At 37.7% G+C, this 25,504-nt stretch overlaps 3 protein-coding genes across 5 annotated transcripts; 2 read left to right on the top strand and 1 right to left on the bottom strand.

Annotated features, from left to right (window-relative positions):
- Window positions 1-1,170: 1,170 nt before the first annotated feature.
- Window positions 1,171-17,197, top strand: rab3db (RAB3D, member RAS oncogene family, b). Of its 2 annotated transcripts, none has more exons than XM_033971003.2 (5): window positions 1,171-1,449; window positions 8,485-8,721; window positions 14,274-14,392; window positions 14,555-14,679; window positions 15,543-17,197. In XM_033971003.2, exons 2-5 carry the CDS (start codon window positions 8,485-8,487, stop codon window positions 15,728-15,730), a joined length of 669 nt encoding a protein of 222 aa, XP_033826894.1. In that variant the 5' UTR covers window positions 1,171-1,449; the 3' UTR covers window positions 15,731-17,197. The 2 variants fall into 2 exon arrangements, with proteins under 2 accessions (XP_033826894.1, XP_055079568.1); XM_055223593.1 differs by having other exon boundaries at window positions 1,240-1,453; window positions 15,543-17,142.
- A 2,704-nt stretch (window positions 17,198-19,901) lies between these two features.
- On the top strand, window positions 19,902-23,705 carry epor (erythropoietin receptor). Of its 2 annotated transcripts, XM_033971002.2 has the most exons (9): window positions 20,102-20,208; window positions 20,295-20,429; window positions 20,668-20,800; window positions 20,949-21,118; window positions 21,197-21,348; window positions 21,699-21,855; window positions 21,934-22,021; window positions 22,102-22,189; window positions 22,350-23,127. In XM_033971002.2, exons 2-9 carry the CDS (start codon window positions 20,405-20,407, stop codon window positions 23,022-23,024), a joined length of 1,488 nt encoding a protein of 495 aa, XP_033826893.1. In that variant the 5' UTR covers window positions 20,102-20,208; window positions 20,295-20,404; the 3' UTR covers window positions 23,025-23,127. The 2 variants fall into 2 exon arrangements, with proteins under 2 accessions (XP_033826891.1, XP_033826893.1); XM_033971000.2 differs by lacking the exon at window positions 20,295-20,429 and having other exon boundaries at window positions 19,902-20,208; window positions 22,350-23,705.
- A 13-nt stretch (window positions 23,706-23,718) lies between these two features.
- swsap1 (SWIM-type zinc finger 7 associated protein 1) lies at window positions 23,719-25,346 on the bottom strand. The gene is made up of 2 exons (XM_033971342.2): window positions 24,969-25,346; window positions 23,719-24,725 (listed from the first exon to the last, which is right to left on the bottom strand). The coding sequence occupies exons 1-2, from the start codon at window positions 25,239-25,241 to the stop codon at window positions 24,144-24,146; spliced, it is 855 nt and encodes a 284-aa protein (XP_033827233.1). The 5' UTR covers window positions 25,242-25,346; the 3' UTR covers window positions 23,719-24,143.
- Between the last annotated feature and the right edge of the window lie 158 nt (window positions 25,347-25,504).

Raw genomic sequence — 25,504 nt, 5'->3', positions numbered from 1 at the left:
TTTGTGGAAGTCTCATTTATTTATTTATTTATTCAATTACAGGTATTTTTATTGTTAAGGCACTAGTCCTCTCCTCGGTAGTGTTAATACAGTCATTGTGGTGTAGGTGTCAGCAGGGGACACGTCTCACTGAGACACAATGACTCTGCCCCACCCCCTGCCCATGCATGTGTGACTATGGCTCTCATGCAGCCTGAATCCTGTGCATGTACCATAACTTCTAGACTTAATACATTGTGGAGTATTCAATAAACATTATGTAAATGCTTGTCTTAGAAAGACAAAAAGGAAAATAGGATAGGAAACTGGTCATTTCAAAGAAAATAGGCCTATCAACTTTGTAGAACAACTGCTTTTTAAAAGTTGTTTTTTACTACTTTCTGTTGAACTGTATTTGACTTCTGGAGACACCAGGTTTAGGCCTTTAGGATGCAGGCCAGATAGTTCCTCTATAGTGGTCTGTTCACTGCTGCTTCTTATTTCACTGCATTGTTCAATTGCATAACACAGAGGGCAATGAGTTTCTAAGTTTTACAGTTATTTAATGTGAATAAATCACTTGGATGTCCTCACACTGCTTTAACCTCCCTCTTTATGTGGAAATGTAGATCTCATTTGATGTGGAAGATGGTTATGATGGAGCGCAGAGTGGATAGAGCTGATTATTCTAACACACACACTCTCTCCCTCTCCCTCTCTCTCTCTCTCTGTCTCTCCCCCTCTGTTCTCTCTCTTTCTGTGTGTGTGTGTGTGTGTGTGGGGGTGTGCGTGTGTGTGTGTGTGTGAGTGTATTATGGGCTCCAAATGGACAGCACTTCATTATTCACAAACACACACTCTCTCTCCCTCTCTCTGTCTCTCTCCCTCTCTTCCTCTCTCTCTCCCTCTCCCCCTCTATTCTCTCTCTTTCTGTGTGTGTGTGTGTGCGCGCGCGCGTGGCGTGTGTGTACGCGCGCGTGGTGTGTGTGGGGGGAAGTTAAAGTAGCAAACTAGTTTATATTTTTATATACAGTAATCTTTGAAATATGTTATTTCAGTGCAGAATAACCTAATAGGCTTCTAACGCTAAATCTATAGACCTAACGACATGAATTCAAACAAACTGCTGTGTGCGTAAAGAGGCGTGTGTGCAAGAGGTGTGCTCGTTTACGCATGCGCCAAAGCTATCCCGGAGTTGTGTGTGTACATTGTGCGTACATTGTGCAGAGTCCACGCTCTACACACCCCTCCCTCTCTCCTCTGCCCCTGTGCGCAAACCACATCCCCAAAACAAGTGGATCGAGCTGGAAAGGACATTCACCAACTGTGGCTGTGGTTTTGGGGCATACACGATCATCTTTTGCTGGCGCATTTGTCAAGAGAACTTTGTCTGGCATTTTACAAACAAAGAAGTGGACGAGCATAAAAGGCGAGAGGCGGAAACAGTTCGGATCACTTTAGCGCACTAGGGTAGGTACGCATCTTGCATCACACAGCAGCATATGCCAGCAAAAACTTCACCAGAAAAGTGCAGTCTCAGAAAAGACATGTCACCACATATGTATTTTAGTCTATAGTCGCTATAGAGCTAGTGAAAAAACACATGTCTATGTATTTGCATGCATTATATTTTAACAAAATGTAATTCAACTACCGTCAATTATCAATCTCTTCTTTTAAACAACTTTGGGAAATCTGTGTATGCATCTTATGACACTATTGTAGTGTACTATTGTGTAAAACTAAAATAAGCCAGTGATAAATGCATTGGCTACGTACATTACATTTTTAACAAAACAAAGCAAATATCCTTGTTAAAATGCTGTTGTAAACGAGCATGATTCAGGATTCAACATAATATATTTAAAATAGCCTATACATTGCCTATATGTTCCACAATAGTCAGTGAAATTAGTTTTGTGAAACACTTCATGTCTAGGCTACTTACTTTGTTTAAATACCTAAATAGGTTAACAATAAATTTATATATATATATATATATATATATATATATATATATATATATATATATATATATATATATATATATATATATATATATATATATATATATATATATATATATATATATGTATGTATGTATATATATATATATATATATATATATATATATATATATATATATATATATATATATATATAGTTTGGGTTTTTTTGTTTTTTTTTTTTTTTTGTTTTTTCTCTAAATGATATGAACTCTAGTAATCCAATTTTGTCAGTGCATAATTTTTATTCATGTAATTTCATTAGCACTGGTTCTCCAAGGCTTTAGTACTCCTTATTTTCCTTGTTCAGTATGCATGTATTTGTTTCTGTGTGGGGTCTAATGGGCGAGCAGATGTGATAGCGGCCTGCTAATCAATAGTGGTTGTTTGCCGGTCGCACTGGCTCAGAGTAACAGCTCATTGTGCCAGCTCACCAGCCTGGCTGCTCCACTGTATTTGTTTGACTGCAGATAATGCCACAAACCATAAAGGAGCTGATGATGTTGTGATGTGAACTGATATTGCACATGCAGCAGGTGGAGACACTATCAGGGTCATCTCATGTAGCAGTGCACAGTGACAGAGGCAGATAAAGGTGGTGACAATAGGACCACCAGCACGTAATTACTCTCTACATGCGTCCAGATGTACAAGATAGTGTGTCCTGGTTTGTCTCACGCAGGATGTGAGTTAATTAAAAAGGCCTGAAAAGACAACTACAATTAGGCCTGTCACGATAATTACTATATTGTTCAATATATGGCACATGGAACAATCATTTTTGGGGGGCAATATTTATCGTGGGCACTTTTTCTTTGCACTAGTGAGACATTTTTGGTTATTTTTTTCTGCAGATATGATTTGAGCTGTTTAAGGTTGAATTACGAACATAAAATAATTACTTAAATGTTACATTCTATTATTTACACTGCAAACTTACAAAAAAAAAAAAAAATTGCTGGATTTAACTACGCAAATAGATACGAGCCTCCTTTAGTTGGTCAGGTCTAGGTTCAGCAACAGTTTGTGCTCAAAGAATAAGGTCAGCTGACACCTGAATATACTGAATGACCAGGTTATTCCATCAATGGATTTTTTCTTCCCTGATATTCTAAGACACCAATACCAGGATTCATTGGGCACAAATTGTGAAAGAGTGTTTCAGGAGCATGAGACATCATTTTCACACACAGAGTCCAGACCTTAACCCCATTGAGAATCTTTGGGATGTGCTGGAGAAGGCTTTGTGCAGTGGTCAGACTCTAACATCAATGCAAGATCTTGGTGAAAAATTTATTCAGCAACAATGAATTTAAATAAATTTTGTGACAATGCAGAAACTTATTGAAACAATGCCACAGTGAATGAATGCTGTAATCAAAGCTAAAGGTGGTCCAACCAAATATTAGTATGTGACCTTTCTTTTGGTGGCGGCTTTTTTTTTTTTTTTTTTTTGCCAGGCAGTATATTTATTACAGCTCACATTTTTAACAGTATTGTACAGAAAATACTTTTTTGTGGATGATTCTGCTTCATGGTTTACACAGACAGTTTCATGGTTTGGTTTGAAAAGAAACTGATCGGCCTGTCAGAATCTGGGAGATTTTTTAATCAGTCAATAATCAATAACACATGTTCATTGCAATTTATTTTTGTAAAGGCCAAATCACAACAGTAGTTGCCTCTTAGGGCAAAACATGATAATTGATTTAACCAACAGAAAGTTAGAAAATCAACAATAATACAGAAACAGAACGAGCATCAATGAAATATAGAAATGTAAAGGTGTTTTTCAGCAATGGTTGAAAATTGGGATGTAATAACCATATTATTGTGATATAGTTTTATTATGGGTCGTCAAAATATATCATATTACAAGCCTCTGCCTAAATGTATTTTTTTTTAAATGCGTTTTGTTGCAGAATCAGCTAAAATCTGTGGGAACTGCATAGACCATGATCTTTTTCTCCATTTAATACAGAAAACGTGACTTTTATATCTTATTTCTTTGGAATATTATAGTAATGATAGCACAAAATGCTTGCCAAGAATTTTTAATAGAATAAATAGCATATCCAAAAATATCCTCTCCAAAATATATAATTAAATATCATACATCATGGGATAGTTTCTTATTGTGGCATTTGGATATTGTTATATGCTTATTTGAAATTGGTTCATATTAGGGGTGTGAAAACAGTGGACAAAGGTAATTTTCATTTGCAGTTGACTCCTTTATTGGCAATAGCTCTCTCCTCTTATATATTCAATGTCACTCACAGAAATACCTATTTATCCACAGAGGTACAAGAAGAAGAGGTTTGTGTGCTGATTCTGAAAATAGTACCCCGGATGTGGTTTGAGACATGAGACATCATTTTCTCATGCCAATCCATGTGTGAAAATGATGTCTCATGGTTTGAAAAGCTACCAGCCTGTGTTTAGGTGTTACTGTCACATAGTTGTACCCGACCATCCTGTGTTTAGGTGTTACTGTCACATAATTACTTCTATTTCCACCTGTAACATGTTTAGGATGAAGATCAACATATATGCAATAACTGAATTTAGCAACTTGAGTGAGTGAAATATCTTTAACAAAAAATATAATTTGAATCTTCATCTAAATGAGATTCTTATAAAACATAGCAGGCAAGTCTTAAGGCTTAAGTGAAGCTGAGGGAAAGTCAGAGGTAATGGAGTTTTGAGAGGGGGCATCATTGCTATGACACCCAGTATTTCTGCCCAGGAGCCTCAGGACATGTGACTCAGGATTGTTCAGCCATGTCGAGACAGATTAACAACTGGTTTTACTTAAACACTGGACTTTATGTAATTCCTTAAAGACACAGTGAGCACAGTTATGAAAGTGCTCTCTTTGTTACCCTCCTGTTGCAAGACTAACCACCATGCAAGTCAGTGCAAAGGAAGACACCACAATGAAATAGCTGGAGAGAAGTTGCAATTTGTCTAGCTGAAGGCGTTAAGGCAGAAACATAATGTTATAGCCTTTTGAGACAAAGGAGACAACTAGAAAAGCTGTAAGCTAGCTAACTGTGAGTTCAAATTGTTTAAATAATTGCATGGGTTCTGATTTGCAAAATTGTGAACATTCAAATATTTGATTTTATTCCAACCAATCTTACAGCCCTAATATGATTTCCTTGGGCGAAAATTCAGGCAGTTTTAAAATCTGTATACCTTACTTAGTACTCAAATTGCCTATCTCAGCTTTGAAGCCAGCAGCTATTATTTTTTGCATTATTTTAGAGCCCTTCACTAGTCTGGGTCTATTTACTTTCTTTACACATATGCACAATTTTAGGCTATAAAATGTTAAAGTGTCAAAAAGAAATTCAAAAGGTTGAAAAGTACTGGAAATTACTTGCCCAAAATTTTTAGCCTACAAAAAGGCCATTAATGCAATATTTGTTTTCAATAGCTACATAGAGCTTAACTGGTTTTGTGGTCTGGCAGCAGTGTAACACTATCTCCTAAATGTCAGCCCAGCTAACACTCCACATCCCTGCGTCCACAGGCCCTGGTCATGCCCTGATAGATAGATATCTCACTTTCAGCCGCTTCATCTGGACAGTTAAAAGCCCTGCAAACTGACTGGCCTGCCCGCTAATGGCTCTGCGTGGCAGCTGGGACCTGGTTGCCGCGGCGACACCTCAGGGGCGGGGCTTTTGAGTGTCTGAGAGGATAGAGCAGGCTTTTAGGTGCACTCTCGCTTTCACACCCACAGACTGCTGCTTGAATGAGGGATGCTGCCAGGCCTAATGGGGTTTATAGTGATATTTGCCCCATACTTGGGTTCATGTGAATGGTGATCAGATGGACAGATGGCATGGCTTCACATTGTTTGTTTGTGTCTGTCTCATGGAACAGCTTGTATGGAACAGAATTGTATTGAACTGAACAATTAATTAAAAGTACAATATAATTGTTGTTTCTAGTTATAACTTCTTTCTTTGTGTCCCCCCTTCCCAATGATACATTTGGGACACCAGTCAGATACACACGTGGACAAAATTGTTGGTACCTTTCAGTTAATGAAAGAAAAACTCAATGGTCACAGAAATAACTTGAATCTGACAAAAGTAATAATAAATAAAAATTCTATGAACTTTAATCAATGAAAGTCAGACATTGCTTTTCAACCATGCTTCAACAGAATTACTTAAAAAAATAAACTCATGAAATAGGCCTGGACAAAATTTTTTTATTTATCTTTATTTATACAGGGGGACCCAAAGAGAGCACTTGGGCTCTCTTTTTCATGGGTGCCCTGTTTAAAATACAACACAAACTGAAAAAACAATCAAAACAAAGTCCATAAAAAACATCAATAACAAGTGCAGGTGTGTGTATAAAAGTTTGTTATCAGATTATTAAATTGCAATTGTGTCACCAACATGTCCAGTTTTGCTTTTCCTTGGAGCATATTCCATTTTTGTGAAGCAAAACAGCTAAAAGCCTCTTTCCCATCTCAGTTCTGGTGTGGCTTGTCCTTAACCTTATGCATCATGTGATCTGGTGTTAAATGCTCCGGTATCAATAATTAACAAGCAGGTGAGGTATTCTGGCAGTTTTTGAAGCAATCCCTTATAGACTTACTAACTTAATGCAGTGCTGTTCTCTTCTAAGTGATGATGGTACCCCTAGAAAAGACTGAAAATAATGTGACCAAAGGGACATGTTAATCTAAGGTGTGTCCACTAATTAGCATCACAGGTGTCTACAATCTTGTAATCAGTCAGTGGGCCTATATACAGGGCTACAGGTCGTCACTGTGCTGTTTGGTGACATGGTGTGTACCACACTCAACATGAACCACAGGAAGCAAAGGAAAGCGTTGTCTCAGGAGATTAGAAAAAAAAATTACAGACAAGCATGTTAAAGGTAAAGGCTATAAGACCATCTTCAATCAGCTTGATGTTCCTGTGACTACAGTTGCACATATTCAGAAATTTAAGATCCATGGGACTGTAGCCAACCTCCCTGGACGTGGCCTCAGGAGGAAAATTGATGACAAATCAAAGAGAAAAATTTAACTTTTTGCCAAGGCATATCAGCTCTATGTTCACAGATGGAAAAATGAAGCATATCAAGAAAAGAACACTGTCCCTACTCTGAAACACGAAGGAGGCTCCGGGCTCCGTTATGTTCTGGGGCTGCTTTGCTGCATCTGGCACAGGGTGTCTTGAATCTGTGCAGGGTATAATGAAATCTCAAGACTATCATGGGATTCTAGAGAGAAATGTGCTGGCCAGTGTCAGAAAGCTTGGTATCAGTTCCAGGTCATGGGTCTTGCAACAGGACAATGACCCAAAACACACAGCTAAAAACACCCAGGAATGGCTAAGAGGGAAACATTGGACTATTCTAAAGTGACCTCTATGAGCCCTGACCTAAATCCTATTGAGCATCTTTAGAAAGAGCTGAAACATGGTGTCTGGAAAAGGCACCCTTCAAACCTAAGACAACTGGAGCAGTTTGCTCATGAGGAGTTGGCCAAAATACCTACTGAGAGGTGCAGATTCAGATCATTGACAGTTACAGGAATCGTTTGATTGCAGTGATTGCCTCAAAAGTTTGTGCAACAAAATATTAAGTTAAGGGTACCATCATTTTTGTCCAGGCCTGTTTCATGAGTTTTTTTTGGGGGGGGGGTTGTTTCTTTTTTTTAATTCTGTTTAAGTATGGTTGAAAAGCAATGTCTGACTTTCATTGGTTAAATTGAATAGAATTTTTTATTTATTATTACTTGTCATTATTACTTGTCAGATTCTATTCAAGTTATTTCTGTGACAGATTGCATGACACCCACTCTGGGAGGTATTTAAAACACTGGTGTAATCTCAATTTGATAGACTCTGCATTAGACTCTGCATTTGATTCTGCTTTGAATTTTGCTGTATGCTGCCTTTAACCCGACTGTACAATAAACATCTACAGAACGATTCCTGTGCCTCCGCCTGTTTGTCATGCTACAGAACAGAAATCGACACAGTGGTTACATGTCTGACTACTACTTCATGTTTAAAACCACCCCAGTTTTAGCTTAAGGGGTTCCAGAGTTTAGCGCCCTGGACAACATAAGAGCATGTTTTGTTTTTTGTTTTTCATTTTGGTTGTGTTTATTCAACTGGAAAACTTGTGTCCTCGCTATGAGCTATGGGCTTTCATCACTACAAACCTGACTCTCACATGAGGAATGACTTCTGCTTGTTTCCATTGAAATGTTGTTTATTTGGCTATAAGTTTCCACAGTGTAGTATAAAATGCATCCTATTTACATGATTTTAACCTTTTATTTCTATTGAATCGTGCAGATGATGGGTCATCCCCCAAAGTCACATTCTGCACCTACTTAAAGTAAAAAAATAAATAAATAAATAAAAAAAATAAACTTCTCTCCAAAATTTCATCATATTGTACAATCTTCCTAAAAATATATATAACATAATTATTCTTTATTTGATATTATTACTAGATGGCATCCAGTGACTCAAGGCTCCAGCAGCAGCCCTCTCAGAAGGATGCAGCCGACCAGAACTTTGACTACATGTTCAAACTGCTCATCATCGGGAACAGCAGTGTGGGCAAGACCTCCTTCCTGTTCCGATATGCAGACGACTCCTTCACCTCCGCCTTCGTTAGCACTGTGGGCATCGACTTCAAGGTCAAGACCGTGTTCCGCCAGGACAAGAGAATCAAACTACAGATCTGGGTGAGACACCAGTGGACTTTTGTGTGTTTGTGAGTAGAGCTGCAAAATGAGTTGAAATCACAATTTGAATCGATGCAGTTTTTGAAGTAGTACCCTAATTTTATCAACAGCAAAATAAAAACAGTCTTATTCTGCATACAAATTAACTGCTAATCCAGTAATGTGAATGTGTACAAACATGTTCTGAAATCTGAATCTTGTATTAGTTTGTCAGTTAATATTTCAGTTTTGCCAATTCTTCTGGATGCATTTAATTGTGAACCCTGAATACTGTCATTAAATTCTAGTTCCAATCGTAATTCTGCCCTTTTTGTGAGTGGATAATCACACAGTAGAAAGTTATAAAGGAAGTTTGGAATGCTCATAGCTTCAGTGACACTCCCATTCAGTCAACACTGGGACAGCTCAGTATATCCATTGTAAAACATTCAGACTGTTGCTTTGTAGCAACTTAAAAGCAGGATTTCCTCATAGTTTGTATTTGTACTTAGATGTCTGAGCTCTAAAAGGTACATATGTGCAGTTATTAAGTGGTTATTAGCTGTTGCTTCATGTACTTGTAACATATTAAGAACATTGTTGAATTTGAGTCATTTTCTAGTTTGCCTGTATGCATGTTTGATGAGTAGGTTAGGTTTGCTGTCAGTAAGGGTGGATGATGTTGACAAAAATGAATATGAAATTTGTTTGGATAATCCTGATGACGATATTCAGGCAATATTATAGATAGTATAATATTTTATCTATCAGTTGTGTACTCACGTTTACTTTTGTTTTCTTGCTTGTGTGTAAGAAGATATACATATGACGTCCAAAACTACCATTGCAATATTATTGATTTTTAAAACAGTATTTATCTCCCATCTGTAGTTGTCAATGTAAAGAACTGTAGGACTTTTAAAGCACATATCTTTTGCAGTATAACACTATCTTGCAATGTATTAAAGAAATAATGATCAGGCCTGTAAATGGGTAAGGGTAAATGCTTTTGTTTGAAATGGCACAAAGACATTATCTCTCGCAAACCTCAATAATAGAAAATGTATTAAAACTGCTTGGATAATTTAAACCATTTATTTACCAATTACAAATAGTTATATTTATACTTTGTGTTCAAAATGCTCAGGTCCACCTTGTGAAGTGGTAGGTGGTCGTCTACTCTGTGTATATACATATTCGTTCTAATGTTATTATTTAAATTGCCTGTAGAATTAGTTCTTTTTAAACCTCATAGTAGGTTTAACTTTAGAAAATGTTTTTATTCCTCCATTTCAGTATGTTCGGACTGGTTTGTATTCACCCCAGTCTTATCACACTGGTGATGTAGAGGACATGGCAGCTGGTGCAGTGTTTGCCAATACAAACACGGACCCAGATCACCGGACTAATCTCAAACATTACCTTCAAGTGCATAGAAGAGTTCACATCAGGCCACAGCATCAGCAGCTCTTTAGTTACTTTCTCATACCTCATAATTAGCTTAATGACATCACACTAATGACATGCTCTTTCCAGGCCTGTACAATTGAGTTATGTTACAATTATTATAACTACGACCTGTGCTCTTTTTACATTAGCCTAATACCTTGGGTATTTGGTTTTCATGCTGGATTATATAGAATAATTTCAAAACATTTTTGGATGAGTAATGCTTATGTTAATACCATATCCGTGTATTCATTTTACTTGTATCAAACATTTTAAACTACTTCTATACTAACAGTGAATGAGCTTGGTCATAATTCATAGCTACAAATCCAGACACATCTGAAGCTGGCATTGTCTAAATAGTTTTGGTTAATTTCCAACAATATAATATAGGGTTTTTTAAAAATCGAAATGCAGATACTAATTGATATTAAAATTAGTTAGATACTCATTTGAACAAGTATTGAAAAAACAACCTTTTCTGAACAGGTTTAGAGATGGTCTTGAGTCTACATCAGAACCAGTATAAAGAAACTGAAAATTACAGTCTACTGTCTAAAAATTTATTTTTTTCTAATCACTGTGTATGTATTGAGTATCAATATTATTGAAAATTGGTTTTATTTTTTATTTTTTTTGTATCAGGACAGCACTACAATATAGCCTACACTGTAAAATAAATTGAACATGAAATCCAACAAACCAGTGCTGTCTGAAACCTGACCTCTGTTCAAAATCTGACCAAACTAATCCCTGTAATATCATATTCCATGAGACGTCTGTTTAACTTTCCACAGCACATTTCCTATAGCACATAGAGGCAGTATCTCTCCACTTATGCTTAGATCATGTAAACAGGTGACTCACTTGAGCCAACACTGTGTGGGCCAATGAGTGATGACCAAATGTGTGAATCAGAGGTCCACACCTAAACAAACCTCCGGTACGCACTACCTGATCAGAATTGTCACTGCTGTACACTCACACTATCAGACACACAGCTAATGACTGTGAGACACATGCTGGGGGTTAGGGAAACAGTACACAGTGGAATGTGCATTGTTACATGCTGCTTTGTTGACATATTAAATAATTCATAACAAAATTAACAATTAAGAAAATTATTGAAATATGAACTGACAAAGTGATACAAGAATCACATTTCAAAACATGTTTGTACAGATCTAAACTACAGGGTTAGCAGTTTTTATGCAAAATAAGGCTATTTTGTTGTTTGTGGAGTAATTTTTTTAATTGTGTCCATTCAATTTTCGATTGTGATCAGTCTTGTACCCCTATAAGACACCTTTTAAAACAGCCAAAGCTTACTTAAGTGCAGAAAAGACCATAATACAGAAGAGTTGGTGATAAGGTTGGTTAATTAAAGATATATTATGCTTATTTCCAGGTACAATTGGTACTAATGTGCTCAAGTACAGCACAGGTAAAGAAGGAGACTTAAGGAGTGCCTTTTAAGATTTTTCCAGACATTTGATACTTTACACAATTACTCAAATCTAATGCAATGTGGATTCTGTGACAACATGTTCAGATGTGATTTGAACATTGTGCACTGCATCCCTACTCCCTATTCCTACTATCCTGTAATAAAAGCAAGCTAGGGCCTGATGTAACCGTTAATGCTGATTTATGACTAAGAAAGTTGGAATTTCCTCGAATCTACAAATAGAGGAAATCCCTATCAACAGCTGGCCCGCACAATGCAGTTACACAGTATTCAAAGGATGTGTGCGCCTATAAAAATAATGTTAATTATCTACTCCACTCTATATATCGTCCAAACCACATCCCAGAATATGAGAATGGGAGAGGCAAGGCAAGGCAAATTTATTTGTATAGAACAATTCATACACAAAGAAAATCAAAGTGCTTTATAGAATAAGAAAGACATTAAAATCATAATACAACAAATCAAAACATAAATAATCATAAATAATCATCATAAAATGAATGTGCTGGGAAAGAGATATAGAGAACGGCAGGTCTTTGGGGCACCCATATCATTTAGAACAGAATTAAATTAATTGTTTTTGTCAATTCTTTTACACAATAATGGTAATCACGAGTAAAGCTGCTCTCCTCTAGGTGCTGCCTATGCTTGTTTAGTCTTAATCTATGGCATTGTATGGCAACAAAGTAAAAGTAGTAAAGTACGGTACTTAAGTAGAATTTTTTAGGTATATGTACTTTACTTAAATTTTATATTGGGTAGTTTTTACTTTTCACTCCACTACATTTTTTTAACTGGACTGAAAAGTAAAATTACTTTTCATATGATTTGAGGGGTTATTTTTACCATGTTCATGGAAACATCCTGACAAGTTCAACAAAATAAATACAGGAAATTCATTAAACTATTTAATAAATTGATTCGTATTGCAACTGTTGACCAAAATAGTTATCTTTTTTAATCAGTATCACTACATTTAATACTTTAACAAATAAAAAATACTAAAAATAAGAAAATAAAAATAAGAAATACTTTTACTTTTTACTCTTTAAGTACATTTTTAAACAGATACTTTAATACTTTTATTTAAGTAGATTTTTTTTTTTTACTTTTACTAACTTTTTCCCACTGTATCTGTACTTTTACTTAAGTAACAAAATTGAGTACTTCATCCGGTCTATAGTTTAACCTTTTTTTAGTCTGATTGAGTCATCATCTTGGTTTGCCCCTGATTTTTCAGATGCTGGCTCATTTTAGTATACTATCAACCCTGCGTCTGTGTCAAGAAATAATGTATTGTTTTTGAAGTGGCTAGCCACCCCCCTCCCACAGACATAAATGTAATGTATTGTCAGGGGTGAATGGTGCGTGTTCTAAAATAGACCTAGGTGAGTGACGCATGTTTAAAGATCGGGCTGCTGACATCAGAGCCATTGTCCACTGGGAATGGAGATAGACCACCACTATGAATAATACACTTATCTACTTTATCAGAGAGTTCTTGTCCTATGCCTCTGCTTGCAAATTGATATAACAAAATATGTCAGGAATTGGCAAGGTTATATTTTTTCCAAATTAAATGGGATGATTTGGTTGGATTATTGCCAGATTGGTAGTTCAGAGAAGTGCCTGGTTTGTGCCTTAAAGCAGCTGAGACTGTAATGGAACATTCATAAACACAGATAGACCTGTTACCTAGATACCCCTGCACCCCTCCAATCCTCCACCTCTCTCTTTTCCAGAAAACACTGGGTACATTTACATGGCCATAAAAAATCAGATAACTAGAATAATCCGATAACCCACTACTAAGATTTTATTTTTTTCAGTTTCTTTACATGCCTGAGATATTATTATTATTATTATTATTATTATTATTATTATTATTATTATTATTATTATTATTATTATTATTATTATTATTATTAATAATAATAATAATAATAATAATAATAATAATAATAATAATAATCTCTATTTATTTTTAAATAGAGGGTTAGGGTTAACCCTTACCCTTTGTAACATTAGTTTGTGCTTTTTTGCATAATTTTACTGAGAGCTTTTACTGACAAATCAGATTACTCACATCAATTGTAACTGTTTACATGACATTTCAGTGATCTGAAAGCTCCAGAAAACAGGTATCACATTTCTCTGGTATAAATGAATGAAAATCACATGCACTTTTCAAGTTACTATCTGAACCTATTCTCCTTAAAACTAAATGTTCTGGTCTGAAATCACTGGAGGCATTGACTGTATGACAACATAATAAACTAGTTACACATGAGATCAGTTACATGTAAAGCCAGACATCTCAGTGCGGATCCAAAGGCCATCTAGAGGCAGATAGATGGAGGCGCGAGTGGCATTTTCATATCTGAAAGGCAGCGAAAAGATAAGATCTTTGGTCTAGCCTGGCCTGTCAGGACATATTAGTTAGTGTGCCAAGCAAACATAGTTTAACTCCATAATTCTGTTTGTTTGCCTTTTAATAAGAACCACTGACATTTCATTGCTAGACAATATTTATCCTACCATACCAAATATATCCCTATATATCATTTGAGAGAACTCATTCTGTCTCGTTGATGATCAGTGCTGCCTCCTGGTGGTGAACAGGTCTATTCTTAAACATAAATTGTGTTTTCAGGATACTGCTGGACAGGAGCGTTATCGCACCATCACCACAGCTTATTACAGAGGGGCTATGGGCTTCCTCCTCATGTATGACATCACCAACCAGGACTCCTTTAATGCTGTGCAGGACTGGTAAGAGAACAAAACGCACACCCTCACACTGATGGGTGTGTTTCTTTTATGTTACAGTGTTATATATTGCACATTTCATAATAGGTTAATTGCAAAATACAGAAAAAAGAAAGTAAAAATGTCCATTGTTTAATATAAGGTTTGTTTGTGTCTTTGCTACAGGGCTACTCAGATTAAGACATACTCGTGGGACAATGCACAAGTGATCCTTGTGGGGAATAAGTGTGATTTAGAAGATGACAGGCTCATCCCAACAGAGGACGGACAGCGGTTAGCAGAGGACCTAGGTAAATACTCTACACCAACTTAACCACAAGTGACATAACACAAAAATGGTAAGGGGTCTGATAGTAAACAGGGGTAGATAGTAACTAATTACAAATAGACTTTTTTGGGTAATTATAGTTTTTTTAAATCTATACTTGAAGTTGTAATTAAGTATAATTCTAGTCATGTTATTGTAATTTGCTATATTTAAAAATCATAATAGTTTTTCCCAATCCCAATCATCCCAACACATAGCTCCTTTATATACTGACAAACATACAAAAGAGCACTGCATCACTGTGTCTGTAGCTCAAACAATATTTAGACTGCTGTTAAAAGCAATTAATACAGCTTTACAATGTTTAATTACTAATATTACAAAACAAATATGAATATGAATTAATAAATAAAAAATAAGTAGTATTTTGTGTGTGTGTGTGGGGGGGGGGGGGGGGGGTTGTGTTATGTTTGCTTTGTTTTGTGAGAAAAAAAAGTGAAAGCCTTCAGACATAATTTTTTATCCTGTTATCTGCTTTAAAAAAATATATCTTAAAAATCTCACGAGTGTACAATAGAAATAATCTTTTGATTTGTTGAGTAATAAAATGAATCACTTACTAATTGACTATTTGCTTATGAGGGTGTGGTATTTCATAATTCACCAAGTTTTGCAAATGGATTACTTTTCATCTAGAGTAGTAATTTTTACAACAAGTGTATTTGTAATTGAATATTTTCCCCAGATTGTTCAGTTCAGGAGAGTGCATTTATATAAAATGATTCAGAGATCATTGGTTGAAAGACCTGATAGCTGAGGTAGGAAAGCATTAAATATTATATTACATCTTCTCTATGAAGCTTATTTGACTGGAAATGCTCACAGGTTTCCAGTTCTTTGAGGCCAGTGCCAAAGACAACATAAACGTGAAGCAGGTCTTTGAGCGGCTGGTGGACGTCATCTGCGACAAGATGAACGAGAGCATGGACGGAGACATGAACCTCATGTCCAACCACAGGACCCAAAACCTGAAGGACATGTCCTCAGAGAACCAGGGCGGCTGCTCCTGTTAGGATCCCTGGGAACACTGGGATACCATGTGGAGACCAAACTACCCTGTGTGCCTCTGATGCCAACCACTGTCCCGGACCAGACTGTAGTTCCCTTCACCAATTATGGCATTCCTATTATAATCTATGGTAATATAGGTAACTGTTAGTAAGCATATATTTGCAGTTCTCCAGTAGTGATTTTTGCCTTGGAGATTTCTGAGCTACACGTTTGTGCTGGGAGCAAGATGTATACATTAATTTCAGGCTTTACTCTTATACTTCATTTAGTACACAAAATTGGAAATACCTGATTGGAATATTTCATGTTCATACTAAAAACTAACAATAAATCTTTTTCTTAATCTTTTTTTTTACAAACCAAAAATGTGTATATACTGCTCATTCTAGTTACTGTGTGTTTTATTCTGTTGTCCCAGTCAAATTCTCACCTGAGCTGCCTTAACCATTAGCTATTTTACATTCACAATACTGAAATGTGTTTTTATTGTCTGGCTCTCAGTACAAATCTCTGTATAACCTGTTTGCATGAGTTGTAATTATGACTTACGCTAGAAAATATTTATTTGCACAACCGAAGCCTCAATTCATAATATAACTTTATACTGGGAATTCACATCGGCTACTTAATATCACTTTGTTCTTAGGCGTGTTTTTAAGCCAAATGACTGCCCACTCCTTTTCCTATTTGTGTATCGTGTGTATAACGTTACTTCAAATATCCTCAAATATCAAAATACAGTTCATGTTTGTCTCCCCGTAGTACTTATGCCTTTGGATAACAACTGAATAAGAAAATGGATTGCATGACAAATCTATACTTGAAAATTCCTGCGATGAGATAAACGACATTCTGGTCTTGATTTGACAAGTGAATAGTCACTTTTTTCAAAACTGTATTCTAGTCATTATTTATGAAACTGTTTAACTTTGTGGATACTTTTGGAATGTCATTTTAAGTATTAAAGTTTCTGCAACGGTGCATGGCAAATCAAGAAGCCAAGTGATTATTTGTATACTTTCCAGTGCATTTTTCTTTTGCATACTGGTAACATACTGTCAATTATTGTTAACCACAACAGCGGTTCCTCTTTACTTCTCATGGTCATTCACCACTCCCCGATTTTGCTGTTTACTTATCTCACTGGTCACTACTGCTGCTAAACAATGATAGTTCTAAGAATGTATTGCACATAGAATCTCACTTGGACCGGGTGAACTCTGGAATAGTATCATCATTACACTAAATTATATCTAAAAGCGTTGTGCATTTCTTGTCTCTGGAGTCAGCTGTGTTGAAAGATTTTTCTGGATCACTTTTGTGCTGTTGTGATTTATAAACTGTATTTTGGTTGGGGACCATCTTAAGTGGTGAGGTTTTATGTTTTTAATGTATGTTTTGAATGTGATTACTGTTTGAGGAATGTATGTATTGGATGGAAAATACAATAAAAATGAAATTGAACTCTTTAGGTTTATGTATTTTAGTTTAAATGGTTAATGCTGTAAATGATAATAGTACAACCCCAATTCCAATGATGTTGGGATGTTGCTGTGTAAAAAAGAAAAAAAAAGGAAAAAAAAAATACAGAATACAATGATTTGCAAATCCTTTTCAACCTATATTGAACTGAATAAACTATAAAGACATGATATTTAATGTTCAAAATGACAAACTTTATTGTTTTTATGCAAATATTCGATCATTTTCAATTTGATGTCTGCAACACGTTCCAATAAAGCTGGGACAGGGGCATGTTTACCACTGTGTTACATCACCTTTTAGCAACAATCGATAAGCGTCTGGAAACTGAGGACACTAATTGTTGAAGCTTTGCAGGAGGAATCCTTTCCCATTCTTGCTGAATGTACAACTTGTTTCTCAGCAGTCCGGGGTCTCCGTTGTCGTATTTTGCGCTTCATAATGTGCCACACATTTTCAATGGGAGACAGGTCTGGATGGCAGGCAGGCCAGTCTAGTATACACCCTCTTTTACTACGATGCCACAGTGTTGTAACACGTGCAGTATGTGGCTTGGCATTGTCTTGCTGAAATAAGCAGGGACGTCCCTGAAAAAGACGTTGCTTGGATGGCAGCATATGTTGGTCCAAAACCTGTATGTGCCTTTTAGCATTGATGGTGCCTTCACAGATGTGCAAGTTACACATGGGCACTAACACCCCCACACTATCACAGATCCTTTTGAACTTTGCGCTGACAGCAATCCAGATGGTCCTTTTCCTCTTTGGCCCACAGGACATGACATCCATGATTTCCAAAAACAATTTGAAATGTGGACTCGTCAGACCACAGCACACTTTTCCACTTTGTGTCAATCCATCTCAGATGAGCTTGGGCCCAGAAAAGCCGGCGATGTTTCTGGGTGTTGTTGATATATGGCTTTCGCTTTGCATGGTACAGTTTTAACTTGCACTTGGAGATGTAGAGACAAACTATGTTAACTGACAATGGTTTCCCGAACGCATGTGGTAATATCCTTTACACATTCATGTCTGTCTTTAATACAGTACTGCCTGAAGGATCAAAGATCATGGTCATTCAGTGTTGGTTTTCTCCAAATTTTCTGAATCTTTTGATGATATTATGGACCGTAAATGATGAAATCCCTAAATTCCTTGCAATTGTATGTTGAGAAACAATGTTCTTAGACTGTTGGACTATTTGCTCACACAGTTGTTCACAAAGTGGTGAACTTTGCCCCATTCTTGCTTGTGAATGACTGAGCCCTTCAAGGATGCTTCTTTTATTCCCAATCATGACACTCACCTGTTTCCAATTAACCTGTTCACCTGTGGAATGTTCCAAACAGGTGTATTTTAAGCATTCCTTTCCTTTCCCATTCTTTTGTTGCCCCTCTCCCATCTTTATTGGAACGTGTTGCAGGCATTAAATTGAAAATGAGTGAATATTTTGCATAAAAACAATAAAGTTTATCAGTTTGAACATTAAATATCATGTCTTTGTAGTTTATTCAGTTCAATATAGGTTGAAAAGGATTTGCAAATCATTGTATTCTGTTTTTGTTTTTTGTTTTTTTAGTTTTACACAGCGTCCCAACTTCATTGGAATTGGGGTTGTACATAGTTCACATAATACATAATTTGTAAGTTCAGGTTTGTTTTCTTTTTTTCATACAGTGTTCTCATTCTGTTGTCTGTCCTCTTACAAAGATGGCCTGGACGTGATCAGATAGTCTTGTAAGCTTGTGTGTCAAAAATACATTATACTGTTTAAATCTGGCAAACTACCTGCCACCATGCATGCATTTGCTGGCCTTGTGATATAACCTTAAAATGAAACTGAATCCCACGGTTAAAAGATGTTGTCTAGTGGCACAGTTCAACTGTCACACCATGTGCTTGTGGTGAACTTCACAAAAAAGTAATTTATGGTTTTCCTGCTTCCTTCTGACCTCCACATCATCAGGCCACACATTTATCTCCATCTCCAGAGAAACCACACTACAGCATTATACTCAATCAATAAAGATTCCCCCATCTTCCCCTTTCTGTGAATGTCATCACACATTCTGGACAATTCTAATTTAAACAAACACTTACACAGGTAATCATCAGAGAGTACCTAGGCCTACTGCATGTCTCCTTTAGTTTATGGAGACAGTTGATGTTGATTTGGAACGACCCCGTGCCATTCGCCATGTAATAAAGAACTACTATTGCATTTTAGGGGATGGGCTTTTACGCCCCCTTTGTAGTTTATCATTCATGTAAAAACATCACGCCTGCTGCTGCGATAAGGTCAGCCAAACGATGAGTACATGCATGTGAGCGATAGAGATAAGAAACCGTTCTACATTAGCGACAGAGGTGCGCGTACTATTTGTGGTTATTCAGATCTGGGCCCATCTATTAATTCATAAACTTTGAATATACGATTTGTGCGTTTTGGCCTGTTAGACAATTGTGCACAACAAGTACTCCTTGTGTTTGTGTTTATTTACTGATTTTGTCTGGTCTAACAACCCAAATAAAATTAAATCACAGGTCAATAGTATCGTAATCTAAACTGTGCCACTTTTACGCGCGCATTTACGCAAAGCGCACCTTGTAGTGAGTCTTTACGCAGCAGCTACTTGTCAACATCAATGAGCGAGTGATTCCCGCCCATTTGCGGCGTACGTCCTCGCTAAACTTGCAAGTTGTAAACACCCCCGTATGCTCACCTTATCACCCCTCGACAGGCGTGAAAAAGAGTTATGCTATCTTCAATATCTAAGCAAAAACAAACCTCCCCATACAGAAGCGGAGACACGCGCGTCAACAGCAGCCCTGTGCCCAGTTATGCAGGAGAACAACGGGGAATCAAAGCGTTTTTGTTCTCAAAAAGGAGTGAAGGATGACCTATGATTACTTGAGACGGCTGTTGGCGGTTCATGTGGTTCTGTGCACTATAGGAGGTGCGCACGTAGTCCAGGGGGCACGTGATTTCGAAAAGAAAGGTACGTTTTGAGAGTGCAGGGTGTCATAGGGTTGTATGCTGTCCAAAATAAACTATTGCATACTGTTGACTTATCTATTTAATTAGGCCTACAAAATGCTAGGTTGATTGAACTATTGGGCATCCAAGCCATGCCTCTCTCAATACTTTGCGACAAGGTGGACAAATTATCTGGGACACAAGATATTTCCTGATAGATGGATATCCAAGCTATTATATCAGGTAGGCCTATTATTTTAATCTAAATGAACGGATTTCCAAGCTAACAAAGGTCAAAATAAATACAAATACATGAAATGTAGAAAAGGGAAACATCATTTTAGGAGGCTTTTTAAAAAAATCATTGTAAACACAAATGTATGCAGTAAAAGCATGTTAAAATCACTAGAGATCTTGGCAATGTGATTTTATAATGACTTGTTGTGCAAGACAGACCACATGGTGTTCTCTCTGTCTCCAGTGTCCATGCTACTCCATGAGGAGTCAAAAAACCCCAAATGTTTCGCAGAAAGCAGGAAGGATCTGACATGTTTCTGGGAGGAGAATGAGAAGGCCGGCTCTGTGGACCAGTATTCCTTTGTATACAAATACCAGTAAGCTCATGCTCATAATGGCACTAGAAAATATGATGTATCATATTAGCTCTGACTGTCATCATTTTCTAACCCAGCCCGAACACTAATTTTAGGTCAAAGTTTGCATATTGCGTTCATAATCACGGTGTAACCTTTTTTGTTGTAGAAATGATCGCAGTGAAAGTAAGTGCCCACTGAAGGCATTCCATCTCACAAGTGGAAGAAAACTGTATGTTTGTCACCTGAACCAAACCCAGTTGTTTGTGCAAATGGATATTGAAGTGAACCGTGATGGACATCTCATCCACAACCGCAGTCTTCTGATTGAGTCAACCTGTAAGTTACAACAATGCAGCATTTGTCATTTTTTATAACATTACATTTGTAGGTTTTATGGTGTCTATCTCCCTGTAGTTTTATTGGATCCACCTGCTAACGTGACCGTAAGCAACGGCGCAAAGCCAGGACAGGTCAATATCAGTTGGATTCCTCCTCCCGTAAAGTACATGGATGATAGCATGATGTACGAGGTCTTCTACAGCCCTATGGACAGTCACATCGGGAAGGTGCGCCATTAGCATTACTATATGTGGTTGCAAAGCTCATTTTAATACAAACAATCTTTGACCAGTCTTATTTAAGTTCACATACTAAGGAATACTAAGGAAGGATTATATATCACTGGCTTAGATACAGAAACAATCCAAGTTTTATTCATGAACAAGAAAATCACAATATTTTGCCCCCAGTTCACAGTTTCACACTTGCCGTCAGCACATCAGTGTACACAGACACTGTACACAAGGTGAGAGTGAGTGTTTTGCCGAAAAACACCATAGCAGTGTGCATTGCTAGTAGTGGGGATTGAACCACCAACCTGACTGGATCATTTTTGAGATTATTGTGTTTTTTGAAGGTGGAGGTGGCCCGTGCTTCTTCAGAGCTGGTTCTCAGAGGTCTTCAGCCAGCGACTAGGTACAAGGTCCAAGTGCGTGTGAACCTGGACGGTGTCAGCTACAGCGGCTACTGGAGTGCATGGAGTGACCCGGTCTTCATTCTTACGCCCCCTGCAGGTGGATAAAGGAAACACCAGGAAGACAAGTTTGATAAAATAGACATTGCTGCTTTAACCACTTTTTTGCCTTTTCCAGATCTTGATCCACTCATCATATCTCTCAGTGTGATCATCTCTTTCATTTTCTTGGTGCTATCTCTCACAATGCTAGTATCCCATCGCAGGTCTGTAACATTAGAGACTTTCTCGGAAACTGCTTTCAGGCAAATTTCAATATATTGCATTATTTTCTAACTGTTTACAGATATTTGTTGAAAAAGGTTTGGCCTACTATTCCAACTCCAGAAAACAAGTTCCAGGGCTTATTTACCATTTATGGTGGGGACTTCCAGGTAAATGCCAATGTTTCATAATTTCATTCTAATATTGGTGTTTTGGAATTGCTAGGACTTTATGTTCCCATTAGAAGCAATTGTGTACTTAGCCTCACTGGACTGAGGTGCCTGCAACTTTTCATGCTCATGTTACACACATTTTTCTATTTTGCGATAGAAGTGGTTAGGACACACCGATGGAGATCTGTGGCAGAGCCCAAATGTATTCTACCCCGAGGAGGGCCCCTCACCTCTGGAAGTGCTGTCCGAGCTGCCTGTGAGCCCCCTGCTGCAGTGCCCTCCACTGCCCCCTAAAGGCTGCAGGGTGCCTCAGGAGGTGAAAACAGAAATGGACATGGGGCCATCTCTACAAAGAGAAGATTCCACTCAGAGTGAGGATTGGACAACCAAGTCACATGATCACTGGCTCATGGAGCGTCTACAAGCACTCCAGCAGCACCCAATTCCATACTCACAGGAGTCCCAGGACACTTATGTCACCTTGAGCCACAACAACAATGAAGATGTGCAAGATAGCATCCCAGTGGAGAACGTACCTCTGGAGGTTCTGTTCACTTCAAGGAAAGAGTCAGAATCTCCCTCGGACTTAGGCTCTGGGTCGGGCCAGCTGTCATCCCAATCCAGTTTTGAGTACTCCAACCAGGAATGGGCCCACAAACCCCCTGGGTATACATACATGGCTGTGGCCGACTCCGGGGTTTCCATGGACTACAGTTCTATGAACAGACTGGAGGATATTGGGAGAGTACCTGTATTTACTCATGAATACAAGAATGACATTGCTTTGCGGAGAGCCTTTGTAACCAGGCAACACCACGTTCACAACTATTGAGCATCTATATTAGCCTTGTTTAGACCAACTGGTGCAGTACTGTCAATGGGGATATTTTACTATACAGCATAGTAACTACGTTTGCAACATATACTATTATTTGACACGTATCACTTTTTTAGCCATTATATGGAACTGTTTTTTGTTTTTTTGTCCAGATAATAGTTTACAGTAGTGAAGGTCCATGCTAGTTTCACATTTTAACATTTCACTGGGATATCACGGGACATTCAGGATTTCTTATTAGATCCAGATACATAAATCAAACATAGCTACCAATTTTACTGAGTTACTGGAATGATAAGCAGTTTGTCACATATCAAGAATATAAAAATGCATTAAACTAAACAGAGTTGGTATAATAGTGATGAGTACTGGTAGCTTATTGGCCTCCAACAAGCAATTATACATTTTACAGCATTTTCTGGGGGTCTGCCTGATATAGGTTTTGAAACTGCAAAAATTGTATCAGTATCAAATGAGTATCAGCTTTCATTTCACACTGTACCAAATGCACTGTACTTTTGGTAAAACAAGGCTTAAGTTGCTCTGTGTTGGATTTATATCTATATTATATAACTAAAACTGTAAGAGGAAAGATTAAAAAAGAATAAGCTAGGAATCACACACAGTCCACGGGTTGTATATATATGTCATATCTCTTTTCTGTACAGAAGGAAACGAGGTTCCTCAAATGTGTTGATTGTATTTACTTGTGTTAAAATTTTACATACATGAAATGGGAATTTAAAAAAAAAAAGAATGAATGGGTAAATTCCACGATGTGAACCTAAATATAACTGTGAATACTGACAGATTAAAAAAATAATAACTTTTTACCCCACACTAAATGTTGTATTAAAAACAATGTGAAGGCCCCAAGTGTCCATGAATCACTGCTTGAGAACTATAGAAATTAGATGGGTCTCTGGACTTCTAAACCAATTACAATCCATCTTTTTCCTTATTATCACATTTTTAGGAGTGTGTGAATAAATACTCTAGTTGGGTATAATTTTAATGAATCACCTAAAACATCTAAACATCATAGAGTCTATTCTAAAGTAAAGCTTTCAAAAGCAAAATTCATAATAGTTTAACTGATAGTCGCATACAAAATCAGTGTTTTTGAGCCAGTTTAAACTCCATCAGTCCATCAGCTGACAGCAGCAGTCTCCACTCCTGAACAGGCTGTTCTTCTTTGCTCTCCATATCGTCCTTCTTACAGGAAGTCTCTTTCACTTCTAAACAGGAGGACAGGTAAATGTTCCAAACTTGCTGAAGCCCACCTGACGTCGACTCATAACTCCTGTCCTGGTCCAGCGTACACCTCACCTGGAAATATCGATCAAGAACATCCAACACAGAGTCCACTGAGGCTTCCCCACTCTGCTCGGAGTTCCTTTGGGGTTGGTAAGAGGTGATAAGGCGACAGGGAGCGTGGGCAGACCCATGCTTCTCCAACACCTGAGTGAGAAAGGAGGCAGTGTCACAGAGCAAAGCAGACAAGTGGGCCGCAGAGCACTGTTCACTGGTCTGTAGTCTGCTAGAAGTGCAGGGGGCTGGGGAACATAGGTAACATTCCAAACCATCCACTATGATCAGAGCGGGGGAGGAAGGGGGGGAGTGAGAAGACTCATGAAGACCTGCCACCTGGACAAGCAGCTCCTCGAAGGTGCGAGGGTAGCAGAATTTGATTTTCTAGAATGGAAATAAACACAAAACAATTTTTATATATATATATATATAAGCTTTTTATAAACCCAACAACAATTTAAACCCGTGTAGCCCAACTATGTAACTTTTCTAAGGGGGGCTTAGCCTTGCTGTCACCTGCTTGTTTCCATGGAGATGCATTAATGCCACACAGTGGAACATTTCTGGCAAAGCAATAACAAACAAATGTTACAGACTAGTGCACCTTAATGTGACTTGCTCATCTACCTTGAGAGCGGCAGGGGTCAAACCAGGGACCCGGCTATGCAGCGCCACCGGGAGGCTCTGGATCTGAGTCTGGGTGAGGAAGAAGACCCTGAGGCCGCTCTCGGAGGCAGCGGTGACAGCGGCCAGCAGCAGCATGGTGCGGCTCAGAGCGCGCTCCCCCACCACCAGTGCACTGCGAGCTGGAGCTACTGCAGAGAGGGACCCATCATCTACCGCTGCTAACTCACCCCGCGACGTCAAAGTTTTAAACACGAGAGTTAAAATGTCTGTCATCACTTTAAGTTTTTAATGATGCACATAATCAATTATTACAATTATTTTTTCGCTAATAAATTAATCAAATTACAGCATCCGAAGCTATTTTGCCGCGGTTGTTTATGGCGCGCTGGTGCGTCGTTTTTTGCGCCCCCCTCAAACCACCCCGTTCTTCAGTTCCTATTTAGGTTAATTTATGCAAACATTTAGTGCCAGTGGATATGATTACTAAATATATTCACCATACCATGATCTTATTATCTGGTTGAATTTGATATATG

This window comes from Periophthalmus magnuspinnatus, chromosome 8, assembly GCF_009829125.3.
Source record: "Periophthalmus magnuspinnatus isolate fPerMag1 chromosome 8, fPerMag1.2.pri, whole genome shotgun sequence".
NCBI classification, from domain to species: domain Eukaryota; kingdom Metazoa; phylum Chordata; class Actinopteri; order Gobiiformes; family Gobiidae; genus Periophthalmus; species Periophthalmus magnuspinnatus.
The sequence above is the reverse complement of the archived record's forward strand: the minus strand, read 5'-3'. Positions and strand labels throughout refer to the sequence as shown.